A 20,182-nucleotide genomic window follows, 5' to 3' on the forward strand; every position below is an offset into this window, starting at 1 on the left:
GTGGAGCAGTACACAGCCACTGAAACGAGGACCTTGGTCTACTCACTGCCACGTTCCTGACCCATTACCAGGGGAAGAACCCGCGCTGTGTGACGCTGTAGGGATAGAGGGGCCCACCCCTGAGTGCTCAAGGACCGACGTCTGGAGGGAGGGGCCCCATGTGGCGGCAGCAGCGATCCCTGGGGTGGGCCGAGGCTGAGTTTTACCTTCTCTGATGCTCCTTTCTGCATTTTTTGAATTTTTACAGTGAGTATATGGCCTTTATAAAACCAGTAAGGCTGGGTTTTTTTTGTTTTTGTTTTTGTTTTTTAATGTGTTTGAAAGGTCGGGACACTACATCCTTCTTTGGGTGCTTGTCCCAGGGCTCAAGTCCCCTTCAGCCCAGTCTCTCCTGAACTCACAGGCCCTCCGGTGTCGCTGGCCACGCTTGGTTTCTCACCCTGGGTTTCCATCAGGTGCAGAGATCAGAGGCCAGCGCTCTCAGCAGTGAAGGCGGCCAGCTCCCCGAGTCTGGCTCTCTCTGGCCAAGTCCGTGTTATAATTGAGATCCCAAATCCATTTTGGAGGAAGGTTTGCCCAAGCATCTCGAGGTCACCCCTCACGCCGAACACGTCGCCTCTCCCCCGACAGACCTGTCTGTCTTCCCCAGTGCCAATACCCACGGACATTACATAGTCATTCAGTCACTAAAGTATGAACAAATTGACTATATTTTCATTTGGCTTTCGGTTCCCGCCCCACTGCTTTAGAATAATGGCCCAAGCTATTAAGCTAACAGTTTGATTTACAAGCTCTTGTGCTCTGAATGCTGGGATCAGACTCCTCTCTTTGTGGAAGACTAACCCTGCCTTGGGTCTCCTGGGCCCCTGGCTCCCTAATAGAACTGGAGCTGGCGGGAGAAAAAACAAAATCAGCAGTCAGCCAAGCAGTGACGCCCAGAGACACAGCTGATGAGTAAAAGCTGCTGAATCTAAGAAAAGGATTTTCTTTCCCACCTTTAAGCTCTCTTACAAATCATAGCCGGCTGGAAAGTTAACTCTCTGTTAAACCCCCAGAGTGGGCTCCGAGCCTGTCCATCCGGCTGCTGCCCCCTCTCCAAAGGGACCACGACATAGGAGCCCTTCTCCAGACAGGTGTGTTCAGCCCCAAAGTCGCTCTGTCCAGACGCAGGAAGGACAGGTGCCAGATCTGCTGCCCCTCCCGGAGGTCCCCGCACCAGTGGTGTATTTTAAGAATCCTCTCGCTCTGTCGCGTTGGAATAAGAATCAGCCCATGTCGCCGCGTCGGGCACCGAGTGCCGGGATGGAATGTGTCACGCGTGAAAACAGGGCGCTAGGGAGAGTGATTCAGAGAATTCAGAGGTCCTGAGGCAGGTGACATTTCTTCCCTAAATATGGATGCCCCCATTAGAAACCAGATCAGGGTGCAGAAGAGCTGCCTCGCCGGACAGATAAGAGCGGGGGCTTAGTTGGTTTTACATAATCTGGCACCTTGGAGGGACAGAATTTTTAGGTACCTGTTCATGAGGTGACATTGCTGTTCGATACTGGCAAGTCGCAGAGAGCCGGAGCTGAACCTCCGGGGACGGGAACAAGGGGAAATGAGGGGCGGGAGGTGGGGGGGGGCAGCGGCAAAGTTCCTGGAAGGACAGGACAAATCTGGGTTCCCAGGGAACAGAGGGAGATGCCAGGCGTCAATGTTGGGGCCCAGAGAGGTAGGAGCTGGCGCTTCTAACTGGGGACCCCCAGCCTGACTGTCCCCTTTACACTTTGGCACTTGGGAACTCTCAGTCCTCTAGAGAAAGCTCTTCTCCCCCACCAGGGGCCAAAAAACATCTCAAATTTTGTGTTGAGAATCGACCAGAAAATAGACAAGACAGCTTGTTTGAGCGTCAGGCATATATTTCTAACCTCCAGAGAAAGCTAGAATCCCACCTTGAATTTGGGGGACTCAGTGGGACTTCGTGGGTCCCCAATGTCTTCTTCCGGCTCTTCCCTGAGAGAACAGTTCTTGGTGATCTACATGGAATCTGCCGGCTTGAGCAGGACTTGGGGCTAACCTCTGAGCACCTCACTGCCATGTGTCCCCACGCCTCCATCTCTGTCACTGGGCACCCATGCTGTCACCGGGACGGATCCAGAGCTGCCTAGCACGTGGCCAGCAGCAGGTTCCAGCAATAAACAACGTTAGATGATTTGCTCGGGTGACCTGAACTTTGTCAAAAGTGCGGGCGAGACGAACCAGAAGGCTGGTATCCTTGTGTCTCAAGGCCACAAGCAATCAGTACGCTGGACCCCCGGGACCCACTGGTGTCCCTCAGAGACGCAGAGTCTGCCGGTGACAGAGAGCAAGTGTCACGGAGAAAGTGAGAAGATGGGGGTGTCTGCCGGCCTCTCCCCTTCCCCTCCTCAAAGACGTCGTGGGCAAAGATGGGCTAGATCGCACAAGAGAAGGGGGCGCTGTGACCCCAGTCCAGCGGCTGGACGAGCGGGAGGAGTGTGTCCAAGAAGTCCCTTGGAGGCGGCGCTCCTAAAGGTGGTGACGCTGACGACTCCCGGAGCTCACACATCTGGAGCACCTCTTGGGAGCTCCGAGGAGGTCACACCTTGTGCCGATGCTCCCAATAACCCTCTGTGGCGGAGACTCAGAGGGGACGCGCCTGTGCCGGGAGGCCTGAGGTCATGTGCGCAGGCCCAGCGCCCACGAGCGGTAGAGCGGCGGCTTGTGCCCTCTGGCCGGCTGCCCCAGGCCGCAGGCCTTGGTGGAGCCCATAAATACTACGGACCTGAAACTGAGGTCAGGGGCCAGTTTGGGGCTAAATGTCGGACCTGGGAAGGAGAGTGAAGGGCGGTCAGGAACTGGGCTTTTATAGGCGTCCAGAGGGTCGTGGCCAGCCCTGCTCTGGCTGATTTAAGCCCTTGCAGTAAACAAAACTTCCCACTGCCCTGAGAGCCTTTAGATCTTGATAAAACAAGGCAGCGACTTTTAAATTGCAATTTGGCCCCAAGGCCGAAAACAAGAGAGGCCATTGATTGAGACGGAGCCTGGCAGGAGGGCTGAGCCTGGGGGCTCCCTCGTGCTGGCCTCGTGCTGCACCTGTAAAGTGGGGACAGTGGCAGAGGGCCAGCGGGTCGTGGGTGTGAAGCGCTTGGCGTGGGCCTGGCCAGGGGACGGTCACGGAGAAACGCACCCTCTGTGTGGGGCAGGGCTACGGCATCTGTCCTATGGATGCAACTTGGCTGTGCCTGCGGTCCTCTGAGGAGAGCTTTAAAATGCAGATTCCAGGGCCGCCCGGGTGAGGCTCAGTCGGTTGAGCATCTGGCTCTTGATTTCAGCTCAGGTCACGATCTCAGGGTCACAGGATCAAGCCCCAGGACGGGCTCTGCACTGAGTGTGGAGTCTGCTTGGGATTCTTTGACCTTCTGCCCCTCCCCCATTCTGCACACACGCTCTCTCCCTTCCTCTCCCTCTCCCTCTCTCCCCCTCTCCCCCTCTCTCTCTCTCTAAAAAAACTTGCAGATTCCAGGGCCCACCCCAGGATCCATTCTAGTGGGTCTGGGGTAGCCTCCAAGCCTGCATTTTCTTTTTTTAAGATTTATTTATTTATTTGACAGAGAGTGTGAGAGATCACAAGCAGGGGGAGCAGCAGAGGGAGACGGAGAAGCAGGGAGCCCGACACGGGGCTCGATCCCAGGACCTCGAGATCATGACCTGAGCGGAAAGCAGAGGCCTGACCGATGGAGCCACCCAGGCGGCCCCAGGCCTGCATTTTCGGCGAGCAGCTCCTGGAGCTCCCTGGCTGGAGTCAGCTGCCCCGCACAGAGGTTTAGACACGCACGTACCGCGGCGTGCGGGTGCGCCCCGTGTGTCTGCTCTGAAGCATGTTGGGGCCTCTGTCGGAAACGTGCCTGTGGGGGAGGCGGGCTCTCATCTGATACACAGCCCCGAGGACTACGGACCTCCGTTGGTCTGCTCCGGCGGCTACACCAGATACCACAGACGGGGTGGCAATCTCTCAGTTCTGACGGCTGCGCACCCGAGGTCAGGGCGCCTGTGGGGTGCGGTTCTGGTGAGAGTCTCCCAGGCCGGCCCGGAGAGAGAGGAAGCGGGTTCTGCAGCGCCTCTCCTTACGCGGGCGCTGATCCCGTCCTGAAGGCCGCCCTCCTGACCCTGTCCGAACCTAGCTGCTCCCTACCCTCCGCCCCAAATGCCATCGTACTGGGGCCAGGGCTTCAACGCAGGAATATCGTGCACAGCCGCTTCCTTCTCACATTCGGCCAAAATCTGCCTGCCTTCCCTGAATCACCTGCCCCGGGCTGAGCGGCAGCCGTGCGAAGACTGTGTCTGCGCAGACGCCTTCGTTCTTGATGGTTCCTCCGGGTGCCCCGCTCCGGCCGTCAGAAGTGGGGCGCTGTGTGGAAGTGACAGTGGACTGCCCGGTGCCACGACCTCTACCACGCGGTGTCGTGTTCTCCACCTTTATCCACAGTCATAGAACATTCCTCAACGTGGGGCTCCTGGGAGGCTCAGTCGGCCGCATGTCTGACTCTCAGTTTCGGCTCAGGTCACCATCTCAGGGTCGTGAGCCCCATGTCAGGCCGGCACTCAGCTCGCAGTCCGCTTCAGATCTGCTCTCCTCCCTCCTCTGCTTCTCCCCTGCTTGCACACTCTCTCTCAAATAAATGAACAAATAAATAAAATCTTCAAAAAAAAAGATTTGTCAGCTTGAACGGCCTTTGTATATATTTGTTGAGACTGTGGTCAATGTCACTTGAGTCATTTAATATGAGAATTGGTGTGAGTTCATCCACCTTCTCCTCTGTCTATCCATTCATCAATCTGTTCTTCCGTCCATCCATCTGTCCATCTGTCCAACCATCCATCCGTCTGTTCATCCATCCCTGTGTCTGTCCATCCATCCCTCCCTCCATCCATCTATCCGTCTGCCTATCTGTCCATGTCTCTGTCCATCCATCCATTCGTCCACCTAGCCATCTAGGCAAGATTGGTTTTAGCATCTACAGGGTGCCCCTAGCAGTCGAGTAACCCCAAGACCTCTACTAGTCTCCAGTGTGTCGCTCTTTCTCCAGAACCATATCCAGAATACGGCAGGACGCTCTTGCTGTCTAGCTGGGGACACTTCCCTCCACTCCTATTTCTGACTTGGCAAGGTCGGCCCCGTCAACCACAGAAAGGTTCCATTCCTTCCTAAGAGTTGCCCTCCCCCAATTCTTCCTGCTCAATATTTCAATAAGGGAAAAGGGGAAAGACCATGAGCGCCCAACCCAGCGGGCCACGGACACCAACCTCTGGGCGCGCGCCCCGCCTCGCTGGCAGAAGCACGGCTGTTCGACAGCCGGTATGAATAAGCGATGAGGCACCGCCGGGCACTGCGCGGACGGCTCAGCAAAGGACTTAATTTGCAACCAAGCACAAAATCAAAGACGCTGTCAACCAAGGAACCGAGCGCCTGGATAACCACCTCGCACTACCTGAGGAAGCACCGTCAGGTACACTTCCAGAGAAAGTAATTAAGGAATCCCCATTGTCTAAAACCAGCAGCGAAATTTGGAGCTCTGGAATTTGATGCTCGCTGGGGATCCAGGGTCTCCTCCCAGCCTGATCCTTCATCCGGATGAACGGCGGAGGCTGACGAGGGGATCGGCTGGTGTGTCTCCCCCTCGCTCTCCCAAAGACACCCCTCCAGCACCTGGTGCTCCTGGAAGCCTTGTCTTGTCGGACGAGCAGCAGGCAGCAAATGAGGTCACTGCCTGTGGGACGGGGGTGAGATTCATACACGAATCGTAGACCTCTCTGAGATCTGCGAGCGCCAATTAGCATTTATGAGGGACCCGTGGCGTTCACCGTACCCGGCACCGACATGCGGAACACGGTCCCCGGCGTTGGGGAATCTACACTCGCGCTCAGATCTACACGCAGCTGCTCCACGTGCCGGAGCGCCCAGCCCGGCGGGAGAGCCCGCTGCGAGCCTGCCTTAATATTTATAGCAAGTGGCCTCTTCTGATAGGGACGATGTAGACCTGTCTGCAGGGGTGCGGCCCCACGGCCTCCGCTGGGGGAGCGCCACTGAGACGCCAGCCGAGTGGCCAGGGCGTCCGCTCCCAGACTCCGTGGAGGGCTGTAACAACGTGCCTCCTTCTCAGACTCCCTCCTTGGCTCTTACTTGAGCTTAAAATAAAAGACCAGGTCCTGCTGTCCACGGCAGATCGGACTCCCACGACCGGCCAGAACCTGCCCTGCGACGCTTCCGAGCAGGCAGAGCGGGCTAAGGACCCCGGCGGAGGTCCCCGCTCTCCCGCTGGCAGCTGGACGTGCGACGGCCACCTCCCCAATGAATAGCGCCCCGCAGCTTCCCATCCTCTGGGCCCCCGGGAAGAAAAGGGGCCCCTCCCCGGCAGTTCTGCCTGTCAGGGAGTCTGTTGACAACCCCATTGAAAACAGCTTCCACCGCCGCCACCGTGAAGGCTCTTCTGTCTCCCATGCACGGCTCCCTCAGACAGGTTTTGAAAGGCGAAGCGTCTGGAAGGCACGCGCGCCCGCCTCCCCCCGGCCCCGGCGCGCAGGGAGAGAGGCGTCAGCCCGGGTGAGCGGGGCGGACGGGCCTCCTCACCTGGCCCCACGGTGCACCGCCTCCAATTAAATCAAAATGGCTTGTTTTTAATGGTCTTTTACACTGACAAGTGGGCGATCATTTTGGGCCCACTAGCTGTCAGGGAGCGGAGGCAAATCCTCGGTTGATAATGCCCAACGCTTCCAATTAGGAGCCGAGGCCGCTCCTGGCGCGCTAACGATTCCCCAGCCACCCCCGAGGCCCCTTTGGCGCCGGTGTTTCTTCTCGCCTCCTCCGCCGCAAATTACTGACACAAAACGGAAGGCCCCGCGTCTCCTCCGCCACGCCAGGCCGGGCCCTGTTGGGCTTAATGAGCCGATGGAAGTTTCGTGGCTCCAGCGCTAAATTCCTTTCTTGTCTGACAGCCGCTCGGCTAAGGCGAGTGTTGACCTTATAAAAGATTTAGTGTTTCTCATTATTTTCTGTCAAGCTTCACAAGTGATGGCTCTGCGGTTATCATTTGCATCCAGGCGTGTGCGTGTGTGTGTGTGAGCGTGTGTGTGCGTGTGTGCGCGTGTGTGTGTGTGTGCGCGCGAGCACACGTGCTGGATGGGGGCTCCGGGCTGGAGACGGGGCGCAGGAAGGGGTCCTTCTCTCCCTGCCTCGCGTCGGGCTCCCGCACGACAGCTTCCAGTGTGACATTCTCCCCGGGCTGAGCTGTTCCAAAGAGGAGCCGAGAAGCAGAGCAGAGGTGACGGATGGTTGGAGTGACGGCTTACAGACCCCCGGATGGAGCGTCCGTGCGGCCTCCCAGAGACTGGCCGACTCCAACGGCCCGGACGTGCTGGGCGAAAGGAGGGTGCGAGCCAGACGTGCTGCTCGGCGTGGTCTCTGGGCCACCCTTTATTTTATTTTTATTTTTATTTTTTTGACGTTCATTTAAGCCAACTCCACACCCAACGTGGGGCTCGAACTCACAACCCCGAGACCAACAGCGGTATGCTCTCCCGACTGAGCCAGGCAGGCGCCGCACCCCCCACCCCATACTTTAGGCCTCATCGGGAGGAACTCACTCTTCTCTTACAGGCCCGTGTAAAGCCCTTACCTGCAAGCTTCCTCCCCTGGCTTTGCATCCTATATAAGGACTTAGTGGTTTTTAAAAGCAGAACCACTTAAAAAAAGGTGCCATCTATTACTACCCCCTCCCCCGCCCCCCACAATGTGACAACAGCAGCGCTGGTCAGTCCCCACTGTGCCCGCTGCTGGACTGGGACTGCTCCATGTTAACAAGACTCCAAGGAGCACATGCTGGTTCCTTCGCCAGCCTCCTGCTGGCCCCGCCATCCCATCCCTTCTGTCACTGCGCCCTGCCCTGGCTCACGGACCCACCAGACAGGATCACCCAAGGGGACCTGAAGAAGGAGACAGAGTTCAGGGTAGACGAGCACATGGATGTCTTCTCCTGGGGATTCTGAGTCTTTCTTTGTCTCCAATGGAGGAGACGCTCTTGTCATTGTTACAGCAAAAACCTGGCACCCTCTCCCTCCCACGGCCATGGCAGACCCTGCCACTTGATCCCTGCACACTTTTACACGAGCTTCGGTTCAGCCCGAGAGTAGTTTATACCAGAACAGCCACCATCCATCTATCAGAGCTGGTACGATCTGGGAAATGTCCACCATCCTGCCTGCTCACCGTCCCTGCCTTAGAGGGGCCGTGTAGACAAACTGCGAAGGAAGACCTTCTTTTCGTGGTGCCTTCATATGCTACGTGTAGAAGAGGAAATCAAATACGGCCCACTAAAGGAAAACAGGCAAGCTGGGTTTCATCACAATGAAAAACTCTGATGCTTCAGACGGTGCTAAGAAAGTGGAAAGACAACCCACAGAGTAGGAACAGGTATTAGTAGATCGCGTCTCTGATGCGGGACTCGTAACTATGAACAAAAATATCGTCCTTACAACTCTGTAATGGAAAGACCAATAATCGAATTTTAAACGGGCAAAGGACTGAATCGATGTTCTTCCAAAGATACACGGATGGCCAACAAGCACAGGAAGGACGCCCAGCCTTGGCAGCCATCGCGGAACCACCGATCAAAGCTCAGCGAGACACCACTCCGCTTCCGCGAACTTGGACGGCTACAATCCAAACAGCGGACAAGAACAAGTGTTGGTGAGGATGTGGGGAAGCTGGAACCTTCTACATTGCTATGAGAATATGAAATGGTGCGGCCACTTTGGAAAACCCTGTGGCAGTTCCCCCCAAAGCCTAAACATAGAGTTCCCATATGCCCCGGCGATTCCACTCCGGGTATCTTCACCAAGAGAAAGGAAAACAGGTTTCCACATGTCAACTTGGGCACAATGTTCACAGCGTATTCTTTTTTTTTTTTAAGATTTTATTTATTTATTTGACACAGAGAGAGAATCACAAGGAGGCAGAGCAGCAGGCAGAGAGGGAGGGAGAAGCTGTTTCCCCACGGAGTAGGGAGCCCAATCCAGGGCTTGATCCCAGGACCTCGGGATCATGACCTGAGCCGACAGCAGACGCTTGACAACGGAGCCCCCCAGGCGCTCCGACAGTGCATTGTTCACGTAGCCCCAAATGGAAACAACCTGAGGTCCATCAGCTGATGAGTGGATCCACAAAATGTAGGTCCCTAGCGCAGAATATTATTCAGCTCCGTGCTTGTGATATGAAGGGAAAGAAGCCAGTCACCAGAGACCATGCCTTGTATGACTCCATTTCTAGGAAATGTCCAGGCAAATCCACAGAGACGGAAAGGAGGGGTTGCCAGGAGCTCGGGGGAGGGAAACAAGGAGCAACTACAAATGGTATGGGGGTTCTTTTTGGGGCAATGAGAGTAGACGAGCCTATGAATGAGCCTACAATCCCCGATTTATATACTCAGACGGGTGAACCGTATGATGCGTGAATTATATCTCAAAAAGGCTCTTCTACCAAGAAGGTCAGGCCGCTTGGAATAAGAACACCCCGTTGAGTCAGAGGTGTGCACGGCCTGGACGCAGTCCTTGGAGGCTGGCTCGCGGTGACAATCGGCTGCTGAGATGTGGTGTCAGCTGGTGGAGGAGGGTCCGGTCTGTTCTCAGCTCTCCTGGGTTATCCACTGCAACGCTCACGTCCTGGAAGCAGACCTGGGAGCCAGGCTGGAAGCTTTCGGGAAGTTGAGTCAAACACCCTGCCACGGGGTTACCTGGTTGTTCATAGACGAGCATTTGGCAAAAAGATTCATCGTCCAACTGTGATCCCAACAGCTGACTGGCCTTAGCTAATCCTCGGAAATGATCTACAGGCACCGGTATGGCTTCTGGAATTAGCAAGTTGATTCTCATTTTCAAAGGCTTGCACGGCCGGCTCGCCTTCTGCCCCAGAAAGTCTCAAAGAGCCCAAGAGTCAGTAGGCCAAGACCTGGGTCCCAGGTCCGGCTTTGTGCGTAAGGTAGCTGGGTCTCCCTGGGCCGGAGTCTTGACCATCCCGAGTCCTTCTTGTCCGAGGAGGATGGCATCCCGCAGCCCCTCAGAGAGCAGTCGCTCTCCCCGGCCCCCCCCCGCCCCCCCCCCCCCCCCCACCCCGGCTCACCTGACACGGGGATTCTCGTGGCACCACGTTAGACCTCCCAGGGAGGCAGGAAGTTTGTTTCCTAAGCCTGAGCCTGGATGTTCTCTGAAAACGCAGCTTGCGACAGCAGGGAGGGTCAGGCCCTGTGTCCTTGTCCCATCTATTTTTGGACCACAGAGAAATCAGAGCCAGTAGCAGAATAACAACGTAGGGGACCAGATGTCTCGGGAGAGACTGTCCCCCTCATTAATGACTTAAACCGCGAACCCTGTACATCAGAGCTGAGGACTCAGCCTGTTTGCCGAGGACGTCTTGCATGGACTTGTGCTCTGCCGGGGCCTCTGACCTCCAGCTGCCCTGAACTTGACAGAAATTACTGACCTGGGACTGATCCATAATTTCCAAGTACCTCTCATTAGAGGAGACAGGCCCTCAATCTTTTAGAGCAAAACCTCTCTCCCAGTCCCCGAGTGGCTGTCACTTAAAAAACAAACAAAAAATCCCCAAACTAAACTAAGATATCTGTAGCTTCTACAGCTGCCTTTCATTTATTTATTTTTTTTTTTAGCTCTTTGGCAGATTTTTTTTTTTTAATCTGGCTGGTTTTTTTCCTCAAATCCTGTCATTTGCCTTCTTGGCCCCCAGACTTGGCACTGGAAGGCTTGGTGTCCAGTTGGGGACTACTGTGTGGCTGATGAGAGGGGACTGGCGGGTCAGCTAGCCCAGCTGCCCCTTTTAATAGGACCGTGTTGGGGGCCTGGACTCAACAGGCACGTGGGGAGTCTGCTCAGCCCGCACACCTGGCCAGCTGTGGCAAGTTCCTCCCGGGTGCGGCGAGCACATGCACACACCCTCCACGCGCATCTGGGGACGGTGTCACCCATGACCGCAGGGCCTGCCTTCTGCTGTAAAGAGCCCCATGCCGTGTCTGCCTCCACCTCCCGCCTACAAAGAGGCCTCATGCCGAAGGGAGAAGACGGGAAAGAGACAGGGACGGAGAGGAGGTGAAACACTGCTCACTCTTCAGCATGCGGACCCAAGCTGGCCCACCCAACCGAAGACCGATGTCACCAGGCAGGACGACCATGTCTTTCCTCCTGGGGTCTTGGACATTTTCTTCGGCACTGAGATGACTGTGCCCAGTGAAGCAGGATAAGTCTACCAGGGGGACAGTCGGCACAAGCCAAATTCACAAACCACCAGTTGTGAACCTTCGTTTGACAGCAAGACTCGTGATTCAAACAGAATCATACTCGAATCTCCAGCAAATAAATCTCCTAAAACAGAGTAACTCTAAGTTGTGCATGGAGGGAGGAACCCCCCCACGCCTCCGTCTCCTTGCCGGTCACTTCTCCAAAACGCAGTTCCAAAACCCCACCTCGTTGTGCTCACAGTACAAAGAGGAAAAGGCAGTGATTCCTTACAGATAAAACGGAGGCCCTCCCAGCCTCCCTCCCTGCTCCCACTCCCTCCCCCACCCAAGGCAGGGCAGGGCATGACTTCCAGCACCTTCTTTCCTTCCCACTCTGCCTCACTAGATCCAGACTCTCGCCTGAACACCACAGGGGACTCTTCCGTCGGTTTTAAATCTTTCATATAAATGGCATCATTCTTATGTTCTATTCGGTAAATTCAACTTTCTTTCCCCGGCAGTGTTGTTTTCGCGATTTCTACACGTCGATTCAGACAGACCTAGAGCAGCGCTGTCCTATACAACTTTCTGTGATGATGGGAAAGTCCATCGGTAGCCACGGGCCACATGGGGTCACTGAGAACTTGGAATGCGCTTAGTACAACAAAGGGACCAAATTTATATTTCACTTAATTTTGGTTACTTCAAAAGTAAATAGCCACATGTGGCTTGTGGCCACCGTGTTGGACGGAACCTCTCTGGGGCATCCGTATTAACAGAAGCAGAGCGTTCCACTGCACGAATTTAGCACCTTTGGTTTGCCCAGTCCCCACCGATGGACGTGCCAAAGTTTCTAATCCCTGTGGTCCTGTGACCGTGAGGATTCTTGTACACAGCTCTTAGCGGACATTTTTGAAAGTCCTTCTAGGGTCTCCATCCAAACACAGACTCATCGGTTCAGAGGGTGAGCACATGCCCAGCCTTTCCAGGTGATGCCCAATCACCTTGAGTGGTCGGACCGATCACCGCCCTTGCTAGAGGTCCCTGAAACCTCTAACGTCTGGCTCATTACCATTACTGCCGCCAGCGCGACGGGCACGGAATGGCCTTTTCTTTCTTTATTCCCTGGTTACTGTGCTAGGATGAGAACGCCTCCTGCGTGTGTTGGCCTTCAGATCCCCCTCCGTGAAGGACCCGTTTGTTTCTTCTTCTTCCTGTTTTGTGATTGCGTTGGGACACCAAGACCACTTTCATCCCCAACCCCCAACCGCATCTCTGCCTTATTCTTTGAGTCTCTGCCTGTATGTTATCCCCTTAGGAAGCCTTCTCTGGCCCCAAAGTATGAGTCCGATTCTCTGTATTATAACCCCTTACAGATCTGGTATTCCGGGATGCCCGGCGGCCTCGGTCGGTGCTGCATGCGACTCTTGATCTTGGGGTTGTGGGTTCAAGCCCCATGCTGGGTCTAAAGCTTATTTTTAAAAAATAAAATCTTAAAAAAAGAACACAAAGAAATCTGGTACTTCCTCTAGTACTCAGCACAACTATAATTGAGTAATTAGTTGTGTGATTATGTTCTTATCACTGTTTTCTGGGTCTGTGATAGCAGAGGCTTTCTAACTCTTCCAGGCTCCTGGTGCCCAGCACAGAGTCCAGGACATCATGGAGATGCAAACGACTGTTACAGAAGCCAAAGGACAATGGCCACATCTAACCCCCAAAGCCAGGGCACACGGGCACCAGCTCCATGACGGCAAACTGTCATTCCACTGGGGGTTTTCTGTTGAAAACAGATCATGCTTTTCAAGGAACCATAAAAAAGTAAAAACTGAGCAAATACAAAGGGTCTGACTCATGCAAATTACCTCGGCAACAAAGAAGTTAAATTAGAAATCAGTCATAGATGGAACTAATACAATTGCCTGGTAATTTAAAAGCACATTTATAAATCACTAAAAGACCAAAGAAGGAATCCAAACAGAAATCTGATAGAAATTAGATGAAAAGAGAACGGAACAAAAATAAATATCCTCAAAACTCGAAACTGAGAGATCAAAGACAATGGAGAGGGCAAAGAAGTTGCTCATTCTGTGTTATATAAATGGTGTTATTAGAAAAAGAAGGAGTGAAGGGTAATTAGATCACAGATGACTCGAGATGCCGGAAAGAGAAGGACAGAGTGGCCTCAAAGAAGGAATCAGAAATCACGAGCAAAATTAATGAAGAGGGAAGGTACAACAAGGCAGGGCTCAAACGAAAAGCCGATCCGTTGGAAGTGGATTGGAAGAGCATGGATGCGTTCAACCTCATGGGAAACAGAATCCAGGAATCTAGATCCCATCAGGGGCCAGGCAGGGTCACAGGCAGCAGGGGTGGACGCGGAAAAGGCAGCGGGCAGGCTGCTGGCTCACTCTGCGGGGGCTGAGCCCAGAGACTTCCCACCTGGGTTCTCACCGGGAGATGTGGATTCCATGGCGTCCAAGTTCTCTTCCAACCCTGGGTCTCTGGGAATCTTTTATTCCGGTTCGATGGCAGAGAGTCAAGAAATATTGTCTGCAGGGGATTAGGGATCCCAGGATCAGCGGTGAACACTAATCTCTTTTGAGATCCAATGGCTGCTCAGCGACCTGCCTTGTCTTGTCCCCCAGGGGCACCAATTCGCTTTCCTTTCCTCTCATTTGCCGAGATTCTTCCCACCACAGGGCTTCAGTAGGTTCCCGCATCTAGGACATTCTCTCTCCATCATCCCCTGCCCAGCCTGCTCACCTTCTCTAGAAAGGCCTTCCCACCCCCCAGCTGGAGTTAAATCCCCACCCATGGGCGCCTGGGTGGCTCAGTGGTTAAGCAACTGCCTTCGGCTCAGATCATGATCCCAGGGTCCTGGGATCGAGCCCCATATCAGGCTCCCTGCTCGACGGGAAGCCTGCTGCTCCCTCTTCCACTCCCCCTGGTTGTGTTCCCTCTCTCGCTGTATCTCTCTGTCAAAGGAATAAATAAAATCTTTAAAAATTTTAAGATAAAATAAAATCCCCATCCACGGTCCTAATAAATTGCCACTAAACATGCGTAGTTTTCCGCGCCGCCCGCCACCCTGCCGTCCTGCAGGGCCCATGGGTGCACGCCACTGCCTGTCTCCCTCACCGGCGTGTCCCCTCATGTGCCGCATGGCGGAGGCACCTGGTCCCTGTCTGGGCAATGCTGTTTAGATGCTGCCCATCTGGACAGGTGCAGGGCCTTGGTCGATGGGGCTAGAGCTGTGCCCGCCCGCTCCGCTCCCGGGGCTACTGGCAGGCCGGCTGTTCGCCTCTTATTTACCTTCGTGGACCCTAGAGCGACTCGGCTCTATTGAGCAGAGCTGCCTCCTGCCAACGCCGTCACAATTTCCTAGCTCCAGGCAGAGGCAGACCGCGGATGGCTTAATTTAGAAGCGTCTCCAAAGGAATTCCTTGCTCTGAAGCTCTTCATCCTGGGGCTCCAGGGGTCCATGGGGTCGTGACCACACGCGGCTTGAGGCCTGACTTGTAATTAGGCTCCTCATCTCTGGCTGAGTTGCTATTTTAGGAGGGGAGTGTGCCTGCGGGATAGGAGCCACAACGTTCCCAGCGGTGACTCACTCGATTCATTTCACGAGCATTTATTAGGAGAGTTGAGTCTCTCAGTGAAGACCTGGGGTAGTCCCACAGCTCTGGATTTTCTGTGCGACCGGGGTGAGCGACTTAACCTTTCTGGGCCTCTATTTCCCCATCTGTAAAATGGAGACGTCTGGACAGTCTGGGGCTTGTGTGAAATCCGTGTGCTGCGGCTGGCACAGCTGAAGGGTCCAGAGGGGCACCCTGCTTCCTGGCATTCTGAGAGCTGGACCTCCCCTCTCCAGGGACTCCTGGCTTCTGCTGGGGAATTTGGGGATTTCAAGGGATCCAGGTTCCCTTCTTTCTAAAGACCCCTCCCGCGCTGGGTGCAAGGTTTTTCTTGAGTTAGGCTTTAGAAGAGCCTATCAGACCCAGTCACACAAATCTCCTTTGGTTTTCATCTGGGACACACACACCAAGCAGCTTTGTTTAAACGTGGCCCCGTGCCAGGCACTGGGGGTCCTCGCACAGGACAGGTGCACACCCTGTTTTACAGGGCTCCCGGGCTGGGTACTGGCTTGAGCTCCCCTGTCTTGGATGACTTAATCCCATAAGGTTCCAGCTGGAATGGGAATTCATGACATCAGAGACCACATGTGGCATGCCTTTTGCCTCTCCCACGTCCCCCAGTGCGGCTGGTCACATAGTGTGTGCCAGAATGTGTGTGGTTGGCCACGGGGGTGAGCCTCCTACGTTCAGAACGTCCCTCTAGAAAACCAAAGGGAAAATGGAACTGAATGCTAAAGTACAAAACGTCCCAGTCATCCTTGGAATACAGTAGGCACTTAATGCGAATTTTTTAGATGAATGTATGAGTGAATATTTCTTTCCCACTTAAGTTTCTAAGTAAAAGGGGACTGCAGAAAAGAAAATTTCTTCTAGGGTTCTCTTTTGTCTGTGTGCTGGTTTTCATACGATTATCTCTAAGCTGAGCAGCTCCTTGGGGCTGGATCCTTCTGCCGCCTCCTTAGGAGACAGGAGTGAGTGCTGAGCCTGCTTCCATCTAATCAACACCACCTGCCACCCTCCGACACCACCCACCAGCAGCACCAGATCAACGTCACCCACCATCAGCACCACCCACCATCAACACTATCTACCATCAGTACCAACCATCCATCAGTACCACCATCCATCAGTACTACCCACCATCAACACTATCCACCATCAGCACCAACCATCCATCAATACTACCCACCATCAACACTACCCACCATCAATACCATCTGTCAGGGACACTCCCATCCATCAGTACCAACCATCCATCAGTACCGCCATCCATCAGTACTACCCACCATCAACATTACCCACCATCGGTACCAACCATCCACCAGTACTACCATCCATCAGTACTACCCACCATCAACACTACCCACCATCAGTACCAACCATCCATCAGTACCACCATCCATCAGTACTATCCACCATCAACATTACCCACCATCAGTACCAACCATCCATCAACACTACCCACCATCAACACCATCCATCAGCGACACTACCATCCATCAGTACTACCCACCATCAACAGTACCCACCAAACCAACACCACCCACCAAATGGCAACAGTACCCTGTACCATTGATGCGTACTGAATTGCCCAGGGAATGGCTTGGAGGCTGTACTCATTTCCTGAGGCTACCATAACAAATTATCACAAACTTGGTGGTTTAAACAATAGAAATCCATTCTCTGGCAGTTCTGGAGGCCAGAAACCCAAAATCAAGATGTCAGCAGGGCTACACTCCCACCAAAGGCCCTAGGGAAGAATGCCTCCTTGCCTCTTCCAGCTACTGGTGCTCTTGGCGTTCCTGAACTGTGGCCACATCACTATGGCCTCATGTGGTCCTGTCCTCTGTGTCTATGTCTTCTGTCTCCAGCATTCTTGCCAGCAGAATCAGAACCTTCTTGAATAATTCAGGATGTTCTCATCTTGAGATCCTTAAATTAATTACATCTGAAAAGGTCACATCCTCAGTTCCAGTGGTTAGGATGTGGACATATCTTTTTAGGGGGTCACCATTCAGACCTCTACAAAGGCCAGGGGGGATGTGTGGAATTAGCAGAGATGTGGGCTGCAGAGCTATGCTTCCCTGGCAGAAGCCTGGCCTCCGGGGAGCCTTGCCACTCTGAATGCCACAGGAGACCCTGAACACATAGGAGTCCCAGCTGGCGGGCATCTGAATCAGCCGGGGAGCCCACGAGGTGTCTGGAGAGCCTAAGTGCCAGCCTTCCTGAGCACCTCTAGCTGCCTTCTGGGAAGCACAGGTGTCAGGAAAATTGTATCACAGTGTAAAAATCAAGCCATCCCTTGCCAGAAGGGACACAAAGATACACCTTAGAAGCCTTTTGTTTGCTGGCTATTTTATTCCCGCACAAAGTGTAGGGTCTTCTTTCTTCCCAATAACTTGTATGCGGCCCCCTGGGGACTTTTCTGAAGCTGGAGATGCAGCTGAGAACAGGATTATGGTTTGATTGACCAAAAGGAGTTGAGCACAGGTGTGGAGCCCTGGGTCCAGGGAGGCATCAGGTGACTGCGGCAAGGACCCTGCCCTAAGAGGACTCAAGAGCTTTGGAATTGGGCTCTGGCCCTACCTGGGTTACAAGGGCCCCAGATGATCCTAATGTACATCCAAGAAATTCAAAACCTGAGGCTAGGGCTGCAGTGGCTTCCGGAAGTGCTGCCACACACAGACAGCCCAAGGGGGACTTATAAAGGGTCCACAGATCTTAAGTGGTGACCCACACCATTTTGTATGTTAGGACTTGGGGTATTTTTCCCCCCAGAGGAGAAGGTCCATGACTTTTTGCAGAGTCGCCAAAGAGTCTACCTGCCTAAGAATGAAGAACGTGGTTTATGTCCTACAGTAACATCCGAGTCAACCCACTGCCATCTGACTTTTACGAGTTCCTACTTCAGCAGCCCCTACCCCCTTTCACCTCATGCTCGAGTTGAAGGGGTTGGGGGAGGCACCCAAACACAGTGTGAGCTGTGGGTGCAACAGAATTTTCTAGCAAGAATCCACAATTTAGTGTCCAGGGGTGGGGGGTGGAGGCTAAAATAATTTCTCTGACACGGATTCCCCGTGCACCCAGCCTTGGACAGACTGCTCTGGGCCTCAGTTTCTTCATCTGTAAAATGGTGAACACATTCAGCTTGGGTTCCACTGGGACCTCAGGTACGTGGATGGTGAGCACATGCTCCTAGGACCTGAGGCCAGACAGCCCACAATAAGAGTCTGGCGGACCCGAAGTGGTGACCCAGATCTTGGGTTGGGGGGCCCCTGGCGGTGTCCCAGGCCAGGTCACATCCACTCCGCACCCGTTCTCAGGGGAGACAAGACCAGTACTGACTGCCTCACATTCTAACGGAGAAACACTCTTGGATCTGTCCCCATGTGTCCTCCGGAAGGCTGGCATTGCCCTCGAGGCCTTCCGCCCACCCAGGGCTCGTCACTGAGGGGAGCTCACTCCTCACTTCCGTCCCTCTCACCGTGACTCGTATCACTGTCGCTGCTTGGAGATGGAAGCGGGGTGGCGGGGTGGGGGGGGGGGGGGGGGGGGGGGGGGGGGGGGGGGGCCGGGAGAGCAGTGGAGCCCCGGGAAGGAGCCGCGAGCCCACTGACCTGCCCTCTCCCGTCCACAGGTGCGTCCCCACCTCAGCACCTTCCCCACGGAGGCCGATCGCCAGAGGGCCCTGAGAGCCCACCAGGACGAGCAGGCGGTGCGCCAGGGGACCCTGCGGATGGGCAACTACACCCACCCCTAAAGCCCGCCAGGCCGGGCAGAATAGCCCGAGGAGCTTCCCCTTCTCCGCCCGCTCACGTGAGACACCCCCGCCCCCATGCTTCGGCGAGGACCTCAGGTTCAGGTCTTTGATTGGTTCTATTTGGTAAGAGTCCCCGCCCCCTTTTAGGGTAGCCAGAACGAACGTGGCCCCAGGGACCCTCCGGCTAGGATTCCTCCTCCTGCTGGAGCCCACCCTCCTCGGTTGTCCGGCCCTCCCGCGGGAAGGCGAACCCAACCCCCCACCGCTGGCAGCTGCCGGACTCCAGCCAAACCACCCCTGTGATTCCTGCGGAAAGTCCCCGTTTTATATCCCGAGCATGAGTGTCACTGTGCTTTGGGGATGCCTGATGCCTCCTCGGGCCAGTACTCTCTCTCAGGGACCCCTGACAACGACCCAGGGCGCCCCCCCCCCCACGCCAGGCGCCTGTCCATCAAGCAGACCAAGAGGGGCTCCTCCACCCGCACGGACCTTGGGAAGGCCAAGCCCGGCCGCGGAGAGAGCTCTCTGGGCCCGTAGGTGGGCGGATGAGACCCAGGCTGAGGAACTTTCTCAGCCAAGCTCCTGGGCACTTCTCCCCTCAAGCATTCTTCACGTCCTCGTCCTCGTCCTCGTCCTCTCCTCGCCTTCTCCCCGCGTCCTCGCCTTCTCCCCGCAAACTCTATGCTGCTCTATTTTACATTAAAATTGCTATTTGTTCTCCTCCCGCTGTCTCTTTATTTAAACCTACCGCCAGTGTGAGAACCCAGCTCCCGTCTGATGGTGTTCCGAAACGGACGCCCTTCGAGGCTGGTTACCTTCCCTGACACTTCCCAGCGGTGTCCGCGTGAAATCAGGCCCAGCCTCCAGGTTCTAAATCCACGCTGGTCTGAAGATCCCAACTGCTGATCTTGGACCCAGAGCGGCCCCCCGACCCCGCCAGGACTTCTGACTCTCTCTTCCCACCTGTCCTCTCAAGCGGCGGGTGCTGCCCTCTCACCAACACGGCCGAGACAGAACACTTGACTTTTTCCCACCAAACTTGTTTCTCCCTCAGCTTTTTGCATCTCATGTGGGATCCACCATCAACCCTGCCGCTGAAGCAAAAGTCTTCATCACTCCGTTTTTGTCCTCTCGCCTCGAATCCAGAGACAAGCCTGTCAGCGTTGCTCCCAGAAGACCCCTTCCTGGCCCTCCTCTCCAAGCGCCACCACCATGTCTCTGGAGAACGTCCCCTCTCCCCGCTGCCCTCCCAACCATGTTCTCCACTGAGCAGCCCCTTAGCATTCCAGCAGCTTCTGCCGCCCTCGAAGGAAACTCCACAGTCCTCACCCAGCCCACGGCGCCCTAGGTGAGGCCGTCCCTTCTGGCTTCATCTCCCACCCCTGGTGTCGTTCTGTTCTTGGGTACCCGCAGCCACAGCCCTCACTCCTGCCTTAGGCTTGCCGCTTGCTTGTCCCTCTGCCTGGAACACCTGGGTCCCCGCCTGTCACCTGCCCACC

The 20,182-nt window shown here is 55.0% G+C and overlaps 1 protein-coding gene across 1 annotated transcript in view; it reads left to right on the forward strand.

Moving 5' to 3' along the window:
- Positions 1 to 18,683, forward strand: part of LOC111146436 (cilia and flagella associated protein 77) — a 123,022-nt gene extending 104,339 nt beyond the window's left edge. Inside the window, exon 6 of the mRNA XM_022501993.1 lies at positions 18,561 to 18,683. Coding sequence (XP_022357701.1) covers positions 18,561 to 18,683 — 123 coding nt within the window. The remainder of the gene's footprint in view (positions 1 to 18,560) is intronic.
- The last annotated feature ends 1,499 nt before the right edge of the window (positions 18,684 to 20,182 follow it).

The sequence above is a fragment of the Enhydra lutris genome, unplaced genomic scaffold (genome assembly GCF_002288905.1).
Source record: "Enhydra lutris kenyoni isolate GAN:26980312 unplaced genomic scaffold, ASM228890v2 scaffoldscaffold13, whole genome shotgun sequence".
NCBI lineage: Eukaryota > Metazoa > Chordata > Mammalia > Carnivora > Mustelidae > Enhydra > Enhydra lutris.